The sequence below is a fragment of the Corvus hawaiiensis genome, chromosome 12 (assembly GCF_020740725.1).
Source record: "Corvus hawaiiensis isolate bCorHaw1 chromosome 12, bCorHaw1.pri.cur, whole genome shotgun sequence".
Lineage (NCBI taxonomy): Eukaryota > Metazoa > Chordata > Aves > Passeriformes > Corvidae > Corvus > Corvus hawaiiensis.
Window position 1 is genome coordinate 11,110,732 of NC_063224.1, and position 19,372 is coordinate 11,130,103.

At 38.0% G+C, this 19,372-nt stretch overlaps 1 protein-coding gene across 6 annotated transcripts in view; it reads right to left on the bottom strand.

The window, feature by feature from the left end:
* The window catches only part of FTO (FTO alpha-ketoglutarate dependent dioxygenase), a 231,319-nt gene that overhangs the window by 148,583 nt on the left and 63,364 nt on the right, over positions 1–19,372 (bottom strand). For 4 of the 6 annotated variants that reach the window (XM_048316432.1, XM_048316433.1, XM_048316435.1 and 1 more), the window contains exon 7: positions 14,082–14,201. The exons of 1 other annotated variant lie outside the window; for it this stretch is intronic. In XM_048316432.1, coding sequence (XP_048172389.1) covers positions 14,082–14,201 — 120 coding nt within the window. Of the gene's footprint in view, positions 1–2,209; positions 2,364–14,081; positions 14,202–19,372 lie in introns of all 6 variants that reach the window. One more of the 6 variants, XM_048316438.1, reaches the window with a different exon arrangement.

The following is a 19,372-nucleotide window of genomic DNA, read 5'->3' on the forward strand; positions in this document are numbered from 1 at the left end:
ATCTGAGCTGAGAACAATCTACAAGCTCAAAAAACTGCCCTAACCAGATGAGCCGCTCCCCTTCCGCTTCTGGCTTCCTAACTTTAGTGTTTCCTTTGCTCTTTGACCATCTCCTTTGTTTATATGCAAGTCCTAAACACTGCAGAGGGCTATGCTCCATCAAAATAATTCTCCTGTAACTGGCTTGTTGCAGTTTCAGGTACTACCAGAGAGGTTTTGGAGTGGAAAAACACCAGTGAGGGAACTCTGGCAGGTCTTCCATCATGCCCACACTTTTCCAGATTTGGAGTAGGTGGAATGACCACAGCATGAAGAATCTCCAGAGGGAACATGTACCTCAGATTTTCAGTCAAGGAACGTGTTATGGTCACCTTTACAGAAGGGAGCAAAGCCAGTGCCACAGCACACTTTGGTGAACACTGGCAATTGCTGTAAAGGCTTTGCAGTTGGACACAGCAACTCAGCAAACCTGGACACATAACTGAATTCTCCTGGAGCTGTGGGAATGGTTACATAACCCCAGAAATGTGTGAAAAACAAAACAGCAAAGATCCTTTGGTGCTTCCCTCTCAATCACCTCCAGCACTTTAAGGCACACAGCTGAGAAAAACACCAAAAAACCCTATGGTAATTCAAGAAAGTATTGAAATATTAGGGCAAGGGTAACTTCTGCACAGCCACAGCCTTTGAAACAACTGAAGGCTTTTAATAGAGCTCCTCAACTCTGAAACCACAGTGACTGTGATACAGCTGGCAGCTGGACAAGAATCTCTGCAATATCTCCACATCACCTGAAATGACAGCCATATATATTTATACCTTATAAAGCGTGTGTTTATATGTATACATACACATATGTATGTACACACCTTTATAATCTTTAATAAATCTTTCCAAAAAGGCTTAGAATGAGACACAGGTAGGTATCCACTTTTTCACAGATTTAAGTAGAGAATACCTTCTTCCATATGCTTTTTACTATGATTCTTTTGGTTATGAGATTTTCATTATCTTTAAATGGTGGATTTCTGGAAGAGCTGTTCAGTGCAAAGAGAACTTATGTTCTAATGCCTACAGCTTCAACAGACTTGGGCCCCTACAGAAGAAGCATGCTCCTCTCCTCACCCCAAATGGTCTCAAAATAATTTTCAGATAAAACAGAGAATGAAAAAACCTTTAGAAAAAAAAATCCAAAGAAAAAACACTGAAAAAACCCCAAAACCCAAATAAAAGAATGTACCTTTGACCTCTGGTAATTCAAATAGAGCGTTAATCACCAAAGGATTAACACCCTCCGTATTATAAATAACATAACCAGTCATCAGGAAATTATAACACCCCATATAATCAAGAAACACTGAAGTCTGTAACAGAACTATGCCCAAGCAGTGGGATGAGAGGTACTCAGATGAGAAACTTAACACATTGTATCAGTTCAGTGAGATTCTGCAACTTCAAGCATTATGGAGAGAAGCTCAGTACTTAAACAGGCAAAAATCTTTCCCTCTGTGGGTGCACATGGCTGTATATACATGTATATGTATAGGTATGCATCCATGTGCCATATAAACACAAAAAACTAATTCACATGACTTGATCATTATGTGCATTTTAAACATTTTTTTAAATCTATGTATATATAACCTCCCTGGGTTTTTCCAGAATAATTTTATGTTTGTTGAATTAAAAGCAAATACTGTCCAACATACTTTAAATAGTTTTCTGCATTTGACATAATTACTTTTTTTTAAACAAAAACTATTTCTCCCTTATTTGATTCTGTACTATAAACCAGTAACATATTAAATGTAGTATTACTACTGCACAGAGGTATCAATTAATGGATTTCTATCAAAACACTACATTTTTAAAGGGATAGGAACACAAAAAATCAAAGACATCACTACCCACAGTATTTAGCTTTGAAGGAGACTCACAGTACACCCTTATCTTCTGCCATCTTCACCATAACCACTTCCTACTTGCAAAGCCTCTCCATCCTATTTTCTCTCAAACCACTCCACTCCTTTTTGCCTGAGAGCCTTTGCCATCCTCTCCCACTCTTTGCCAGTCCCCAAAGCTTTTCCTGCCAAGCTTGTTTTCTATTCCCACTGTACCCAAAGGTCCATTCCACCCACAAACCAGTTTCAAGTTTTCCAAGCACTTCTGCACTCACTCCAAAGCTGCTGTCCCAGGAGTTCTCACTCACCTTGCCTTCAGTCCTGTCATTCTGCCACCAGAGGGGCTCCTAGCCCTCTTCCCATGTTGTCACTGGCTACTGGCACCTGCTGCCACTCTCCCCTTGGCCAGCTGCAACTGCTGCCCTGATTGCTTCTTCCCCCACCCCTTACTCTTTCAGAAACCTGTAGAGGTAAGTAAAGAACATTAACGAGTCAGATGAAGCAAATAAGACGGTAAGTAGAACTCACTCAGCACTTACTGTTTCCAGCTGTGCCTGTGCCTTGCTAATCAATCTCCTCCTCTACCCAGACAGGAGGGTTCCACTAGGACCAGAACCCCAGCATTTCCCCAAGAGGAAAATCAGACCTTTTCCTCAACATGGAGTACCTCATGAAGAATATGAAGAGTACCTCATCTCAAGAAAGAATAACTGAGTTCAAATTACTTTAGTTTGTAACAGTATTTTCTGCTGAGACTCAAAGAGCAGTGGAGGAAAGACCCACATTCCCACAATTACACTGTATTAGTTTACTTCTTCCAAAGAATAGCAAAATAATGTAGGGTCATGGAATCTGGTGACACACCTACAAGCAGGCAAGCCAAGGTTGGGATGAAAATGGACAGTTCTTCCCACGTACAAAAATCTTGAAATTAGATAAGGATAAAAAGAAGAGTAGACTTTCTCGGTTTGAGAAGCCTCCAAAATCTAAACTGTATTAGAATTTCTCCTTTAAATCTTCAGTAAAAATGACACACTCCTTTAGTTCACTTCTTCCCATTGCAGAGTAAGTAGCAAATCTTATCTTTTTCAAGCCCACTATAAAAATGCCACACAATTTCTCCAACCTTGTGTCATTCCACAAGTACAAAAGACAGTTTCTATATGAAATACACTTTAAAGCTGTACCATGAGAAAAAGCACAGCTTAATTAAGTTAACTAAGCTGATTAAGCCATGCTCTTTCACCTACTACAGGAAGTATTTAGCCCTGGAGCCATCCTAAAGGCACCTCACACAGTGTATGACATGTTTTCCAGAGATACTGTATATATTTAGTCACTGTGGAAGGGGAAAAAGCAAACACCCTATATGTCAGCATGCCAACAAAAGAACAGAAGTATCAGCTGATAAAGCAGCTGTTTACATCTCATTCTTGTCTGGAAGGTAGGTATTACATTACCAGGGAACAGACAAAGTTAAGAGAACAGTACCCCACCACCCCAGATCTGACTGTTACAAAATAATTTAAGAAGGAGCACACTCTCCAAAAATCTTGATCACTGATATTATTATCATTATTATTATTATTGTTGAATGAAAAGCAAATGCTTTCCAACATACTTCAAATAGTTTACTGCATTTAGACATAATTACTTTTTCTTAAACAAAGACTATTCCTCCCTTATTTGATTCTGTACTCAAACCAGTAACATATTAAATGTAGTATTACTGCTGCACAGAGGTATCAATTAATGGATTTCTATCAAAACACTACATTTTTAAAGGGATGGGAACACAAAAAATCAGACATCACTACCCACAGTATTTAGCTTTGAAAGAGACTCACAGCTACACCCTTATCTTCTGCCATCTTCACCATAACCACTTCCCACTTGAAAAGCCTCTCCATCCTATTTTCCAAAAATCTTGATCACTGATATTATTACTAGAATCTTTGTAAGTTTACAAACAACTCAGACAAATGAATTGAAAATCGAGTAGATTACAACAGCTTTATTTTAAAATAATTAAGAATAATCTTTCTCCTTTGTTGTATTTAAATGCATTTATATCATTAAAAGAATTCTTTAAAATTTTCAATCCTTTTAAAATCTATAAAGGAAATTTCTAAAATGAAGACATAGCAGTATTCTTATCTTGGCTTTTCCTGGTACAAGGCTGCTGCTCTGTGTCTCATAAAGATTTCTGGCAGAGTGAGAAAACCTGGTCAGTATCAGAGTCTTTCCTGAGACCTGTCTGAAGTGTCGACAAGCAGCTAAGCTGAATATTAATACACTCTCCATCATCAAAAGCTGTTGCATACCCAAAGGATGAAAAATATTTTAATCAGCTTTCAGCTTGTCTAGTAGAAGTCAGTTTATTCCTTGGGGATTATACATCTATGTGCTCAATTTTTGTCTTCGCGCTCTCTCTCCGTACATATTACTTTTGAAACTAGCAGCAAAGAGCCTAAATCTGCTGTTATGTTGGGAAAAGCCAGCTAATGCTGTGATTCAATTACAGTATTTTACATTTAAGAAGGAAATGTAGAAGATGAAAAGCAAAGAAAAAACTTGAGAAAACAGCCCTGTTATCAAGTTTTTTAACAGTAGGATTTCTTAAAGAAACCAGTGAGACTTTTTTTGTTTTGTTCAACATTTCAGCAAATTCTGAGAGTTTTCAGACTGGTTCATCTGTTGTCTTACCCATCTTTTCTTCTCCCCAATAGATTCCTAATTATTGCAAATCCACAATTCCTTTAGCATAACAACCACCAGTGGAATTGACCCATGAATGTATAAATATTTTATAAACATGTGTATCAAGTATGTCCTACATGAAAACCAACAAAAGATCAGTAATGGAAAAATGTTTTGAAGAGCCTTGACTGTACAAGTACATGCCTTGACTGCATGGCAACCTCTCCTTTCTCTGCTGTCTTTCCTCTGAGAGACAATGCCAGTCCCTGTAAAGTTGCATTAATGAAGATAACACCTACAGGAGAAGACTTTTAAAAGTGAGAAATATCAATAATCTTAATTCTCTTTATTTTAAATCCTTTTAAAAGCATCATAACATTTTTGGACTAGGACCTAGTCAGGACTTGGATTGGTCTTTGCCTTGAGCATCTACATAAAAGCAATACAGAGCTAATTTCTTCTTGCCTCACTTCTGCTTCCTGGGGATAGATGTATTACCATTGGACATGCAACACCATGTTGCTCTTTCCTCTTGCCCATAAGTGAAGACATGAAGAAATGTAAGGCTCTGCTGACTTTCAGATTTTCTATAACCTCATGGAAGTCTGAAAAGTACCACCTCTGTGTGGGACTACACAGCATCAGCATAAACTGCTTTGTACAGACTAATCTTAAAATAATTTCTATCATCCATCAGCAACAAACCCAATCGTTACTTTTGAGCAAAAGAGTGAATTTTGTGGTCCTACTACCGCAAATGATTTCAGCACATGATTTCTATTTCATGAAATGGAAGCATGACATTGGACAGAAGGAGACCAAAAGGATCACGAGTTAATTTACTCTGCCATGTGTCTGAATTACAAAAAAAGTCTTATAATTCAGTTATCCAAGCTGAGTCCCACCACAACATCACAAAACAATTGACTTTCTAGATAGCTGGTGAAGCTCTAATCCATTAGCATGTAGGACACAGCTTGAAGATTGAGCTAAAATGTAATTATTAGCAGTGTATATATGCATACATATATACACAGACACATAAAAATAATCACTGCAGTTTATTACACAATGACATTGATCCCTAGGCAGCTAGACAACATGAACTGATGCACTATTCCCAGCTATTAACAGTGCACTTTGTGGATCACTGCATGCTAAGCACGAGCTGGCTTCATCTTGAGCACAGCTCCACTGATGGCATTCCTGTCCCCCAGCAACAATCTGTCCTCTTCTCACCATCCCGTTAATGGTTCTACTCTATTACAGAAATTCAAAATGAGTCCTATGAAAACTAGTCTGATTGTGATAAACAATCACATTATTTTACTGGAATAATTTAAAAGATTTGCTACACTTTATATTAGTGCCTCTGTTGTGAAAAGTATATAGATTTCAGACTGACTAGCAGTCCAAGGAAAACTGCCAAAATCTGATGTTCACTTGTAACATTTGAGAAAAAACAGTAATTATCTACCTACTGCAGAATAGTAAACATTATTATATCTGCAGCTTCAGGATCATTAAGCAGAAGCATGAGTAGTGACAAACAGAAAGTGCAAAAAAGATTCACACAAAAGCTCCTGAGAACTAGACCTGGGAACTGCCTGGAGACAATCAGGGTCAGCCAAAACACAGTAAACTCTTCTTAGACAGAATTTGCCCATCTGAAAAAAAAAAAAAAAAAAAAAGCTCCTATGTGGCCCCATCTACACTTTGCAATCATAATATGGGGAGGCAGAAATTTGTTGGTTTCCTTCAAATGCAGGATGTTCTCTCCCTAGGACATAGCCAAAAGTAATTGTCAGATACAGAAAAAAACATAGCCTCATCTAACTGAGGAGGAATTTCAGATCAGAAATTGTCTGCAATCTAAAACCAAAGTAAGACCTCAATGTTTTGATTGCCAGACTGATTTTGAAAACCACACCTAAGTTACTTGCACAAGTTAAACAGAGGGTCAGTAAAAGAATTAGCACCTAATTCATCAGGGCATAATGCTCTCCATAGCAACTTCTGAAGCCAAGTTTCATTTCATAATGTATAAAATGAAAGCTGCAATTTTGAGCAAAGATGAAGTAACTGTTAAAGAACACATTACAAAAATACTATTCAGCCATGATCTTGTTAGGAATTAGAAGGACTGATGATCAGATAGGAAAGAAAAGGTATCGATGCAGCAACAGCAGCTTTTCAGAAGATGTCAACCTCCCTTGCCTACCAAAGCCATTTGGAAAGTAAAGCAGCTGTATTCTATTTTATAGTGGTTACAGAGCCACTAAAATACAATAGCAATAAAACCACATTTAGCAACACTAGCTGTATTAAAAAACATACAGCAATGTAGATGGTGACATTTTAGTCATACTGCCATTTGCTTTCACTTTCCTTCAAAATCACAACTTATCCTAGTTTATAACAATCACAGTACAAATTATTCCTGCCAAACCACTGTAATTCACAGTTCTAACACCAAGCCAAATCCTTTTTTTTTTCTGTGTAGCATGTCCATAAACATATATACACAAATACAAATCCATATGCTCTGTATCTGATCACTTCTAGGATTGAATAAATGAGAACTAGATATAATTTTAAATATTGGTAATCATTAATCAATTTTTACATACCACATAACATAAATTCTAAAAACACAGATTAATTTATTTTCAAGAAACACTATTCTCAGTGTTCAAATGTGGTCTTTTATGCAGTTTTTCTACTAAGAAATAGATTTCTGAGAACATTAAAGCATATCATAGAATCTTCTGGCTTGGAAGGTACCTTAAAGACAATTTAGTTCCATCCCCCATGGGCAGGGACACCTTCCACTATCCCAGGTTGCTCCAAGCCCTGTCCAAATTGGCCCTGAACGCTTCCAGGGATGGGGCAGCCACAGCTTCTCTGGACAACCTGTGCCAGGGCCTTGACAGCCTCACAGTAAACAATTTCTTCCTAATATCCAAACAAAACCTGCCCTCTGTCAGTTTAAAACCATTCCCCCTTGTCCTGGCACTCCATGCTCTTGTGAAAGGCTTTGCAAAGAATAATGAGACTGGTAAAACAATAGCTCAATACTACAGCATCATTATTTCCCCAATAAATAATAAGGCTCAATAAACATACTATTGATACAAAGATCTTTTGTTATTCTACTGTATGTCCATCCAAGGTTCTGGGGGGACAATGGTGGAAACAGCACACAGTTTTATACAATCTACACCAGCCCCACCACACTGACTCTGCTTTCACTGAAATCAGCATAGCTTCCAACAACATAGTTCCCATCAACAATAAAAGGGTGGCAAGACTAGGTTCTAAAATATCCTTCCAGGATTGACAGTGGATTCACAAGGATGCAGCAGGAACCATGATCTGAGGTTTTCCCTCCCTGTCAGACCCAGGGCAACTTGCAGTACCGCCAAATGCATTCTAATGCTCTCTAAACTCTTTTCCTATGTTTTTCCTGCTGCAAAGAACTGCAAGCAGTTGACCCCAGTGCTCATTCCCTATAAACGCCTTTTCTCTAAATTTAAGTTTATATGATTCAGAAGTCACATAAAGAAGTTAATTAGATCTTCACAGTTCAAATCCCCAGTATGGGTGTGTATGGATTTGTGTGTAGAGCGTGTACACACACATACAGTCACACTGTGCATCAGCTCTGGTGCTCTATCCACTATGGGAAAACTTATAACATGTGGTGGAGGAGAAAGAAACCTGTTTAAGCCACAGTCTCAGCTCAGACATAGAGACCAATTTACACAATTCAAACACAAGACTGGGAATAACCTATCTGCACAATTTTGATTTCTGCTGATTGTGGTATGTGCATTTATGCCTTAAATACTAACACAGAGCTCTTCACATTTTACACACAAGTGCAGGTATTTAGTACACACAACTGTATACATCCAGGAGTATAAAAATAGAGTGAAGATCACAAAAGAAGCTCTGTTACAGTAAGAATTAAGTACAAGACAATAGAATTCTAGTTATCCAAAACTGCAGCTCACCAAGATCAGCTGTATGCACAAGAACACCTACAAATGTCAAATTTGTAACTCAGGTGCAAATCCACCTGGAGGGGAAGGCAGAGGCAGGACCACACCATGGGCACAGCTACACAACCCATCCATGGTTCTCCCACGTGGGCCATCAGAAATGCACCTCACTGCCCCACAGGACGTAAATTGTCCTAAACTTCTGCTGGCTTATGCCAGTGCACATTATCGCCTCAATGTTGTCAGAGTGATTTTCCCAGAATGCTGTCGGAGTGGGAAGGCTGCCCCTTGAACAATTCCAGTTTATAACAGAAATGTTATAGTGGTTCACATCAACGCAGCTCAGATCTCAACCAGCTCACGTAAGGGTTAAAAATAGAAAGTGCTATCCACTGGTTTACTCTGATGTTCCTGTAGATATTGTCACTGGATGTATCCTCAGAAGAATTCTATTCAACACCTCTGTCTTTAAGTACAAAGCTGTAGGCTGTAGCAGCTTTAGGAAACATAAGTATCCTTTTTTCTGCTGCACAGTATCTGTGTGTGAAATTCTCTAAAGGGGTTTAAGTATTTACCCTGAACACTATCAGACAGTTTCTAAAATTTTCCTTATCCTGTTGCAGAAACACTTCAAAGAGAATCATAAACACAGTCTTTTGTGCTTTCAGCACACATGTTGTTTTGGAAGCTTAAGTCTGAATTCCCTCAGAATTGTAAATAATTTTTTTCCTCAAAGATGTGCAATACAACTTTACTTATTTTTTTCTTTTTACAGATTCATTGTGATTCTACTACAGACAATGCTAAATCCTTTCTCCCATTTCTGACAGCTAAAAATACTGAGGTCAAAGAAATTATTGCCAGAAAAAGAAGGAAAAAAAAAAAAAAAAAAAGAAAAATAAGTCTCCAGGATCAGGTTTTGTTGTTGTTGTTTAAGATAAAAGATACATTTCCAGAAACATCTGACTCCCAGTGTACATAAAATATAACCTGCCAAAACTACATTTATTTAAAGGCTCTGGCCTAAACAGATAAGGAAAGCCCCAAAAGACAAGAAATACAGGCAAAATTTGGGTCTTCGAGCTGCCATGTTGTACCTACATTTCACAGCTCATTAGGCAAATCCGATCACCCATCGCCACATGGCCCTCCAATAAAGTGTGACACTGCAATATCTGAGCACAACGGGAAAACCAGAAGAGAAATTAAAATAATACCTCAGAGTTCCTGGAATTTTGGCTGACAAGGTCAAACCAATTCAAATGTCAGTTAAGTTGCTATGCAATTTCTGAAAGAAGCTAAACAACCAACCAGCCTGTTTGTGATCCCATTATCTATTTTTTTAAAAATAATTGGTTAGTTGTTTAAAGTGCCAAAGTCTACAAAAGCTACGAGAATTCCTTGTAAAAGCATATTTTTTCTTAGAGCTTTTCATGGTTATCTGGGAACTGAAATGCTCTGATTTAAATACATATTTAAACCCTTGCTTTAATTTGGAAAAAAAAAAGGCTCTGGGCTGAGATTTTGTAGCTCAAGTTTCAGCATAGACTCAATTCTAACTGTCAGGCTGTAAGCCCCTGACAGTAGTGGCTTATAGCTGGAACTATGACATACTTCATATATAGCAATAGGAGCAAATAATGAAATAGACCTCAAAAAGGAAAGAAAAATAATTTTACAAGAAAATAGCCTTGCTCTGATTTCAATTCAGTTGTATAAACTGATTAAAAGCTTGTTATTGAGAGTAACAGTAATAACAAGACTAGAGATAGTTTTTAAAAAGTTTTACAAATCAAGATGAAAGTTGTGCAGAAAGATACCAGTCTGCATGAAATGCCACTTTGATCATTCTACTTACACCGAGTGTGCACGCTTCTGCTTTTGCACTACTACAAATTAAAAGGTGTGCTGCATTTCATTATCATCAGCTCTATTTTAAGATGCCAATAACTGAAACAAATTACTTGTGTTTTAGTTATCCCATTAAGAAATTACTTCCTCAAGATCTATGTTCCATTCCTTCAAGCAGTCCCTTCACTGTAGGCAGACAGTTGTGCTGTTAAATGCAACTCCAAGCCACTCAGACTTTTCTCTACATTTCAGTTCCACACTTTCTTTTGTCTTGCCAAATTCCTGCATAAATAAGTGGGATTAAATGGAGCCTAGCCTACCTAACATAATTATATATGTTGTGATTTTATACTGCAATGAAATTGATACATTTTAATAATACCAGTCTTGGCTCTTACCCACTAAAGTCAATAAAGGTTATTAAGGCCAACTGCCATATAAATACATTGCTACATTGCTAAATGGACTGTCAAAGCAGGAAATACAATTCACACCATATAGCACTGTAAGGGCCTTTTTTTTTTTTGTTAAGGAACACTAGATATGTTTAAAAAAACCTTCAAAAATTCAACGTGCAAGTGTAGCCACATATGTTTACTTTTCATTCCACAAACAAAAATAATTTCATTGATTTACATTTTACTTTCCTAATGGGAATCAACCTAAAACAAAATACCCAAAAAAAGGCTGTCGGACTTCTGCAGTTCTTACAGATTTGGTGTGGTGGTTACGGATTTTCATACCTAAAATAAATGTCAGATTGCAAGGTTTGCATGATATCAGACCCTGAGAGACAAACTGTCTCTCCACTGAATCTCAGAACAGCTACAGCAAGACTTGCTCACATCACATGAGATTTCAGCTTTTCAGACTTCTCTTTACCCAGAAAGCAAAGCTTGTACGGTCTTTTTTCAAATGGTAACTCTCCCTTTGAATTCTGCAAGCATTTATCCTGATGTTGCAGGCGATAATGTGTTAATCTTGGATGACTTTTAAAAAAAAAACCCCTCCAACATATGAATAGCCTTCATATTTTCAAGGGAGGGAAAAAAAAAGGAAGATTGGTTAAACTGCTTTGGATTTAATGGCTCATAAATTCATGAGGTAATATTGTGGGAAATGTGATGTTTTATCAGAATGTCATTCAAATGAAAGGTTTAACATTTACATCACAAGAGTGAGCTCCAAGTAAAACTACCCTCAGGGAAAGAAATGCCAGGAATAAACATTATGATAAAATTGTGTGCTTGCTATAATGTACAAAAATATTAAATAAAGCCCACAGGTTTGAAGACACTGGGCTGAACTTCCTGCAATATCATACTCTGCTGTGACAGAAGAGTAATTACAATTAGCAGAATCAGAGATAATTTTGGAAACTTTCTTTTCTTCTTTATAGCTGCTTTACTAAACAAGGGGAAAAATTTAAAAAAGGCACAGACTGACACCAAGACTGACTTTTGTATCACTCTAGACAGACATATAAAAAAACTACGTCAACAATTGTTCAGCTCACACACAAAGGAAAAATACATTGCTTAAATATTTTAAGAAATAATTCCTTTTAAATAGCAAAATTCTTCCAAAACAAGACCAACAATTCTAAGACATTTTTACTTTTAGCATTTTACATTATTCTCTCTTTTTTTTTTTTTTTCCCTAAGAATCATCCAGCTAAAATTATAAATTTGGAGGAAAAGAAACCATCCACTGTAGACTACTGGGTACCTTCAAAAACACCCTTGTGATTTAACTTAGCTGTGGAAGCTAAGCATGCACCAAAACACTGCACTTTTTATGTTAAATTGCTGTTGAATTTGTTAACCCGCAATTGATTTCCTGTGTTATGGAATCTTAGAGATTACGGCTAACTTGGAGCAACAGGGATAATTCTGGATGTTAATGCCGCATTTCGAGGGGTTTTTACTGAGGCCGCGCCTGGGACCTGCGGCTCAACATTGCCCCCTAATGGCGCCCTGCGAAACGGCGCAGCGCAAAACGCGGGTTACGGCCCCAAAAATACACCCAGCGCCGGGGCCCGAACACCGCGAGCATCAAATTTACTGAGAGACTCAACAAAACAGACATTCTCAATTAACATTCTCTTCTGTCTCCTCCAATAGCTGAAATTAATTGTGATTAATATGTTATAAGTCATAAAACATTAAAGCAATTCTTAAAATTTAAATTAGAAGCAGCTTCTGTCTTGGCCCAAGCATCGGTTTGCTGATAAATATCATCCTGAGGCCTGTTGAAAGGAGATACACTGACGCCACCATGTTTCTAATTAGAGACACATGGCAATGTCACACCAATTGCAGAAAACCTAACCCTTGAGAGTTCCAGAGTTTGCTGTTTTTCCATGTTTTCAACACACAATGGATATAAAATATCAACCGTTCTTGTCTCTACCTCATCTAAGCCTGTATTACAAGAGAGTAAGTTGTCATTTGAAAGAAAAACAAACCGAAAGATTTTTTTTAAATTATAAGGGTCGTTCAAAAATATGAGCACAGAAGAACATAAAAATGAGAAAAAAAAAACCCACATAAGCAAGTTTTATTTTTTCTCCTTTTGTAGGAAAATTCAATGTTCACTGATTTCTTGTGGCAACTGGTTCCCCAACTGGAAGTTGCATTTTTCCAGGCGTGTTTTCCAAGTCTGAAACCAGACATTGCTGGAGAAGCTCACAATACATTTGAGCAGCTGAGTCACAACACTTCCAGCGAGACTCAAGAACACGTTCTTGTTGCACCACGTCTCCAGAGCCTCAAACACACCCCTGATACAAATCACACTCAGCACCCTCAGCTACAATACAAACTCTTCCAAGCCAGTACAGGCAAACAAGGCTTCATGCTGTGACCAGCAGAAGTGACCGAGAAGCAGCTTCTGATGCAGAGGGATGGAGAGGAGCACCATGGGTTTGCCAGCCCCTTCTGAGTGCAAATCCAGAAACAGGCATGCTGACAACCGCTTTGAAAACTTTGACAGCACAGTCTCTCACCTCAGGCTCTACATGGACAGCAGCAGCAACAGGATGACAGTGTTTGGCACTGAATCCATTTTCAAGGAATGCATGATGTACTTTGAAGTACCCAGAAAACATTATTACATTTATTCTTGAAATAATCCCCTCGTGCAGGTTCTGGCTATGGTCTAACTGTGCAGGTGGACCACAGACAGTTGTACTTCCAGATCACCAATTTTGTGCTCAACTTTCCTCAGACACATGCACCACTGTTGTCATTAGCACTGTTGTCTATCTGGGTGTTGTACAAAAAAGTTGACAGTGCACAGCATTCGTGTGGTGTAATATATAGCTGTCATCTTATGAGGCTCTAAAAGGCTCATATGAGGCTTTTACGAGGCTTTCAAACTTTAAAAACAAGCAAAGTCAAGAGCTAACTAAAATCCTGGGGGTTTGGATCTGATTTTGCTCACATTTTTTCTAGCTACTGGGGGATAAAAGTAAGAGGAGACAGTGAAAGGCTGACATTGATTCTGCTTCTCATATGTTCTGAATAAAGTCTAAAACCCATTACTTCAGTACAATTAAAAACATAATTGTGAGTGCTCTCAGAATTAAGCCCTAGAGGCTTTAGACTTTAGAACTAGTACTTACCATAATCTCCATTTTTCTCCAAAATTCTTCCAATTTAGCCATAGGCTTAAGCCACCAATCAGTGCACTTCAAATACCTCTTGCCTTGGAACCAAAACTGTCTAAGCCACTCAAATTCGACCTGCAAGATAAAAACATACTGCACCATAAACATCCATGGTCATTATCTGGGGCAGGAATGGGGTAATGCAAGAATCCAGCTATACCTGAACAGCCCCACAGAAAAGGAGCAGTCACCAAAGTAGTCATTTCTAAACACACCCTTACACCCAGCTGTTTATTTCTATTCCACATCAATTTGTGACCTGAGCTACTCTCTTCAAACCCAGAGAGGTGCAAAACTCAACTCTCTTTTTTTCCTCTGTTTTTCACATGTTGTACATGCACAACAAACATTAAAAATTCCAGTTTACTCACAATTCAGCCAAATATGCACCAACTCTGCCTTATCGTGATTAACACTGTGGGTTTCAAATTGTTTCAGTCATAAAAGATTGAAAAAAACTTGCAGTAATAACACTGCTAGAATGAAGCCCAGTTGCTGTGGAATGAGAGGGTGGCACTACAAGGAATCACAGCGTCTCATCCTTCACCAGACAACCCAGTTACCAGAGATGCTGCTTTTCTTTAAGAGTAATCCATAGTTCTGGTCTTTAGAATTCCATACTTATCTTTGTTGTGGTAGTTACGTTTCACACTGAGTTCAAAGCTGCTTTAATCATTATTTGTACCACAAAGATGATTTGTTTATCCCTGCTCAACTCTGATGATGCAAACAAAGACAACCAAGGGGAAAGAATAAAGAAAACTGCCCAAAGCTGTCACCTAATGCTTCCTTTCCTACAAGAGAAAACTGAACAGCTACAGAAATCTGAAAGTGGTCCAGTTAACATTAACTAAAGGTTTGGTCAATATGTTAAAGATTACAATAAAAAATACTTACATTTTCAGTGTATAAAAAGAATATTAAAGCACATATGTTAGTAAAATACAACATGATTAGTTGGCAGACACAGATCTTAAAGTGTTTCTAAAAAACCCTGACTGCTAGCTGGCGACTTTTTAGCACAGAAGTTTGATGACATCCTTCCTAAAAAAAAAAAAAAGCTGAAGGAAACTTTGCTTCCTCTATAATATTAACAAGGTATGAAGGATCCAGTTATGGTTTGGTAAAAAAAGGTAAAAAAATCAGTATGTGCAGCTTTGGGAAAGCTGAGTGTATCATTATTCAGTTAGAATTTTAAGAACTTTTCTTTTCTCTCTCTCTCCACTTCTTTTTGTGTTTTTTTGGCCTCTACCACGTGATATTTGGAAAACAGGCTCCATGAAATTAATCATGAGGCCATTAATCAATGAAAAAAAAACGTTTTTATTAAAATCAATGTTAAAATATGTCTCATCATAGGTCTATTTCAGTCAATCTGATTTTTAACTAGTCATATTGATTTGCTACAATAATGTATGTAATTTCACTCTAACTGCAATCTGGCATATTAGCCAAAATTTAAATGTATCTTGATCCTATACACAATATATATATAATTTGCCATACAAGAGCTGCTTTTTAGGTCTAAGACAAAGTACAGCAACAAACTAATTCATTTTCTGCAGGATTAGCTGGTCTCGTCAGAGGTCAGTGTGTACCTAATTGCAACAAGAGGCTGCTAAATGATGTGGACTGCCATCTAATAAAGCTATGAAACTCTGCTCTGCATTCATCTCACAGCATCTCTCTTTAGCTCTAACCTGGGTTAATAAATTGGGGTTGGGGAGAAAAACAATGTTTTAGCCTCCAAGGTGGCCACCAATCTGCTTGACAAGTGACTGCTCTGAACTATGACCTCTGAACAGGTAATTGTTGATTCTGAGAAAGAAAATTAACTTGATGAGGCAAGAGTGACATGATTTCTCTCTGTAATAACTTTTTCTGTAGCAGGAACTCACTCCTCTTGGCTTCTCTCCTCCCATGCACAGGAGAAGCTGTATTGGTAAAAAAACCCTCAACACTAAATACTGCAGAGACACAGAAAGCTCATTTCTAGCCTTATTGGCACGGAAGTTACAGAACATTCATCTTCTCTGACAAAACTCTCAGGTTAACAGCTCTTGCTAAGGATTTTGTCAAAGAGTTTTAATTTGGAGACTCCCATACATGAGAACTAACTTTAGTTATCATTAGAAAACATTTTACATGACTGAAGAGAACACAGCTTAAACATATTTACATATAAGAATATATAGACTGAGTATCTGAGGAATAATTTTCATCTTCTGATTTTCACTTATGACTTACATCTGTGCAAGTAAGCTCAGAATCAGGCCTCATATGTCTAATCTCAACATATTTTCAAATTGTCCTTTCAGCAATGATTAAAGGCCAATTTTAGGTTATTGTTAATACTGGGTAGTAAAAGGCCAACAGTAGCATCTAACATTTTGTGAGGCAATGGTCCTCAGTCAATTATTTAAAAGTACTGGTTATTAAATGCCACACATGTAGGTGATCTGTATTTTCTCTCTGCCATACTAGTCAGCCACCAACCATGCTGTCAGCTTACTGTAATGTGCTAAAACATACCATCCTTCCCTTGGCTGCCTACACCCTCTCCCTTTCTCATCAGTGACCTCAGTGTCTAATACCACATCCCTTCAACTCAGTTAGCCCAGGCTTTCTACCTCCCTGTGCACTCTCCAAGCTCAATTTATCTACTGCTGCCATAAAAATGGGTTTGTTGTAGGCAAAAGTGACTGTACCTCACAAGCAGCAGGGCAACCAATTCAGTCTCTAATCATGGTAATCAGGATCTGATTATCACAGGTGAGCAAATACCCTGATGAGAACAAACCCCTACCTTTCAAAATTGAGTACTTACTTTGAAACCTGCCATATTTTCAACACAATCCCATGACTCTAAGAAGACTTCCTCTAGTGTTTTACTACACTGAGAACATCTGGGCATTAGTTTGGTGTTGGCAAATACAGAAGCCTTGAAAGTACCTCACACCAACATGAACTATTAGCAGATTTTGCATTAGTCAGAGCAAGAAAAATTTTCTTTGAAATGGGAAGAACAGGGTGGTGAAGATCTTTTCTGCAGATTTATTTTTGTATGTATGAGTATTTACATGATCTGTCCAGCAGTATTTAGTTCCTTTCAAAAGAATTTAGATGCCAATGGTTTTCCCCGGGTGTAGCTCTGGGATATACTCAGCAGCTGTATATGTTTTGGAAAGCTAAGTAGGAGGAAAGTAGTAGTAGGAGCAAGAGGTTGCCATTCAGAGAATTGTGCAAGATCATTTCTTTCAGGACAAATTATTCCTGACCAAACAACAATCTGATTGTGACTGTGTGAGTTGTCAGGCTATTGTACTCCACAGCTGCCAGGTAACTACATCTGCTCACCCTGCTACACCCCTGCCACTGAAGTATTTGTTCATACTGCAAGCCCACAAGCTACTCAGACAAGCTGCAAGTGAACACCCTTAATTAAGGTTATCTTTACTTAACAACTACAAAGTACACACTGAGAGCGAAGTGACTCACACATCTAACACACAGCACATACCTTGCAATTACTCAGATATTCCTTTGAAGGCTGTTTTAGTGGGGGAGACCATGACAACAAAGCCAGGTTTAAAGAAATATTAAACTTCCACCTGGCTGCCCGCTAGAGATGCAAAAATCCTCCTCAGGTTAGCATCTTACTTTTTCAACAGGAATACCTCTGTCAGGACATCCAAGACAGGGTCCTGACAAATGAACTCTGGGAAATCTAACATCAAGTAAGGACATCCCCCAGATCCTCTTTTAGAGGTTTCTCTGCCCACCACAAAATTGGAAAAAACCGAAATCTCCACCTATGCTTCAGATCCTCAGTTCAAACACATTTTATCAGCACAGCAAGTCAATTTTCCTGCCCAGAAGTACAAAAGTGAAGGCACAGAATCATTCCTCATTCTTTCAGACCCACTCTTAGGCTTTTTCCCTCGAGCAGACACAGATAATTCATCCAGGCCTCATTTGGCAGAGCAGTTAATTTCAGCACAGACTGTGAACCTGCTAAACTACTGTATTTTAGCTTGGTACTGTGATGGTTCTGTTCTAGTTAATGTTCTCTGATGACTGCTTTGGAGGCACCAGCAGGGGGGTAAAAAGAATGAACCCATAGCATTTCAGGAAGATAAAGAACCAGGAAGAATGGCTGCATCTAGTTATAAGAGTTAAACTGAAGAACTTCAGTTATGACAATATTTTAAAATAAAATACAACAGTATCATCACCTCTAGATACTATCTCATTTCAAGCTCATGATCTCTGGTTCAGAGGAAGAGAAAAAAATCACAAGGAGGTTTATAAATAGCACAGAAAGCTGTATATCAGAAATACCCAGGCAAAACTGGGAAATTTGGTGGCAGTTCTCCATTAATCCTATGGAGATTTGGATTTTTCTGCTATTTTGATTTTGCATTAAAAGTTGCTAACAAACTAAGAGAGTCAAATTAAAGGCTCATTTTCATCAGTAAGCAGTTTGATTTTTTAAAGAAACAAAAGTCTCTTGTTCTTCCACCTGCCTGATAAAGTTTGAACCTAAAACCTGTATTAGTGCCTGAAAAGACAAAGATTTATCATGCAGCATGAAAGAAGGTAGGAAGCTTTTATATTCAAGAAAAGTTGCATTAGCTTCACAGGTCTTTATATTTTCAGCTCAGTGATGTTTGAAAAAGAAACAGGCATTTACCATAGAGATAAGCCTCTAGAAATTTTGTCTACTTGTGCAGCAATAAATGAAAATTAAGTAGCACTCTAACAGCAAGTGAAGACTTGACCCTGGGATAAAAAATAATAAAAAAGAATAGAAAATAGGTGGATGGGTAGTCTCTTTTCAAATTAAATATAGGTCCAATGTATCTACTAAGTGCACAATATGTACAAGCTAAACAAGGATTGCTGTTACAGTATATCCCATATGTGTAACAGGAAACATCCCTGTATGTCACATTGCAAAATTATTCAGGTGACTGCAAACACCAGGGGCTACTCTCTCACCTGATGTAAACAGCACATGGCTTTGATGTTAAAGGACCCGTGCAAATTTACACCAGCTGTGCCTGTGGCCCTTGCTGTGCAAACCACATATGCGTGTAGTTTTATGGACTGAGCCTGATTAATGTTTTGTAAACCCCTGCATGCATCAGACTTCTTTAAATTGCCCTAGGAGCTGTTTTGGTAAAAGTCAAGGGCGCAAATCTTTTGCCAACACTATGCTCCATTTTACCCAGTGTAAACACAGT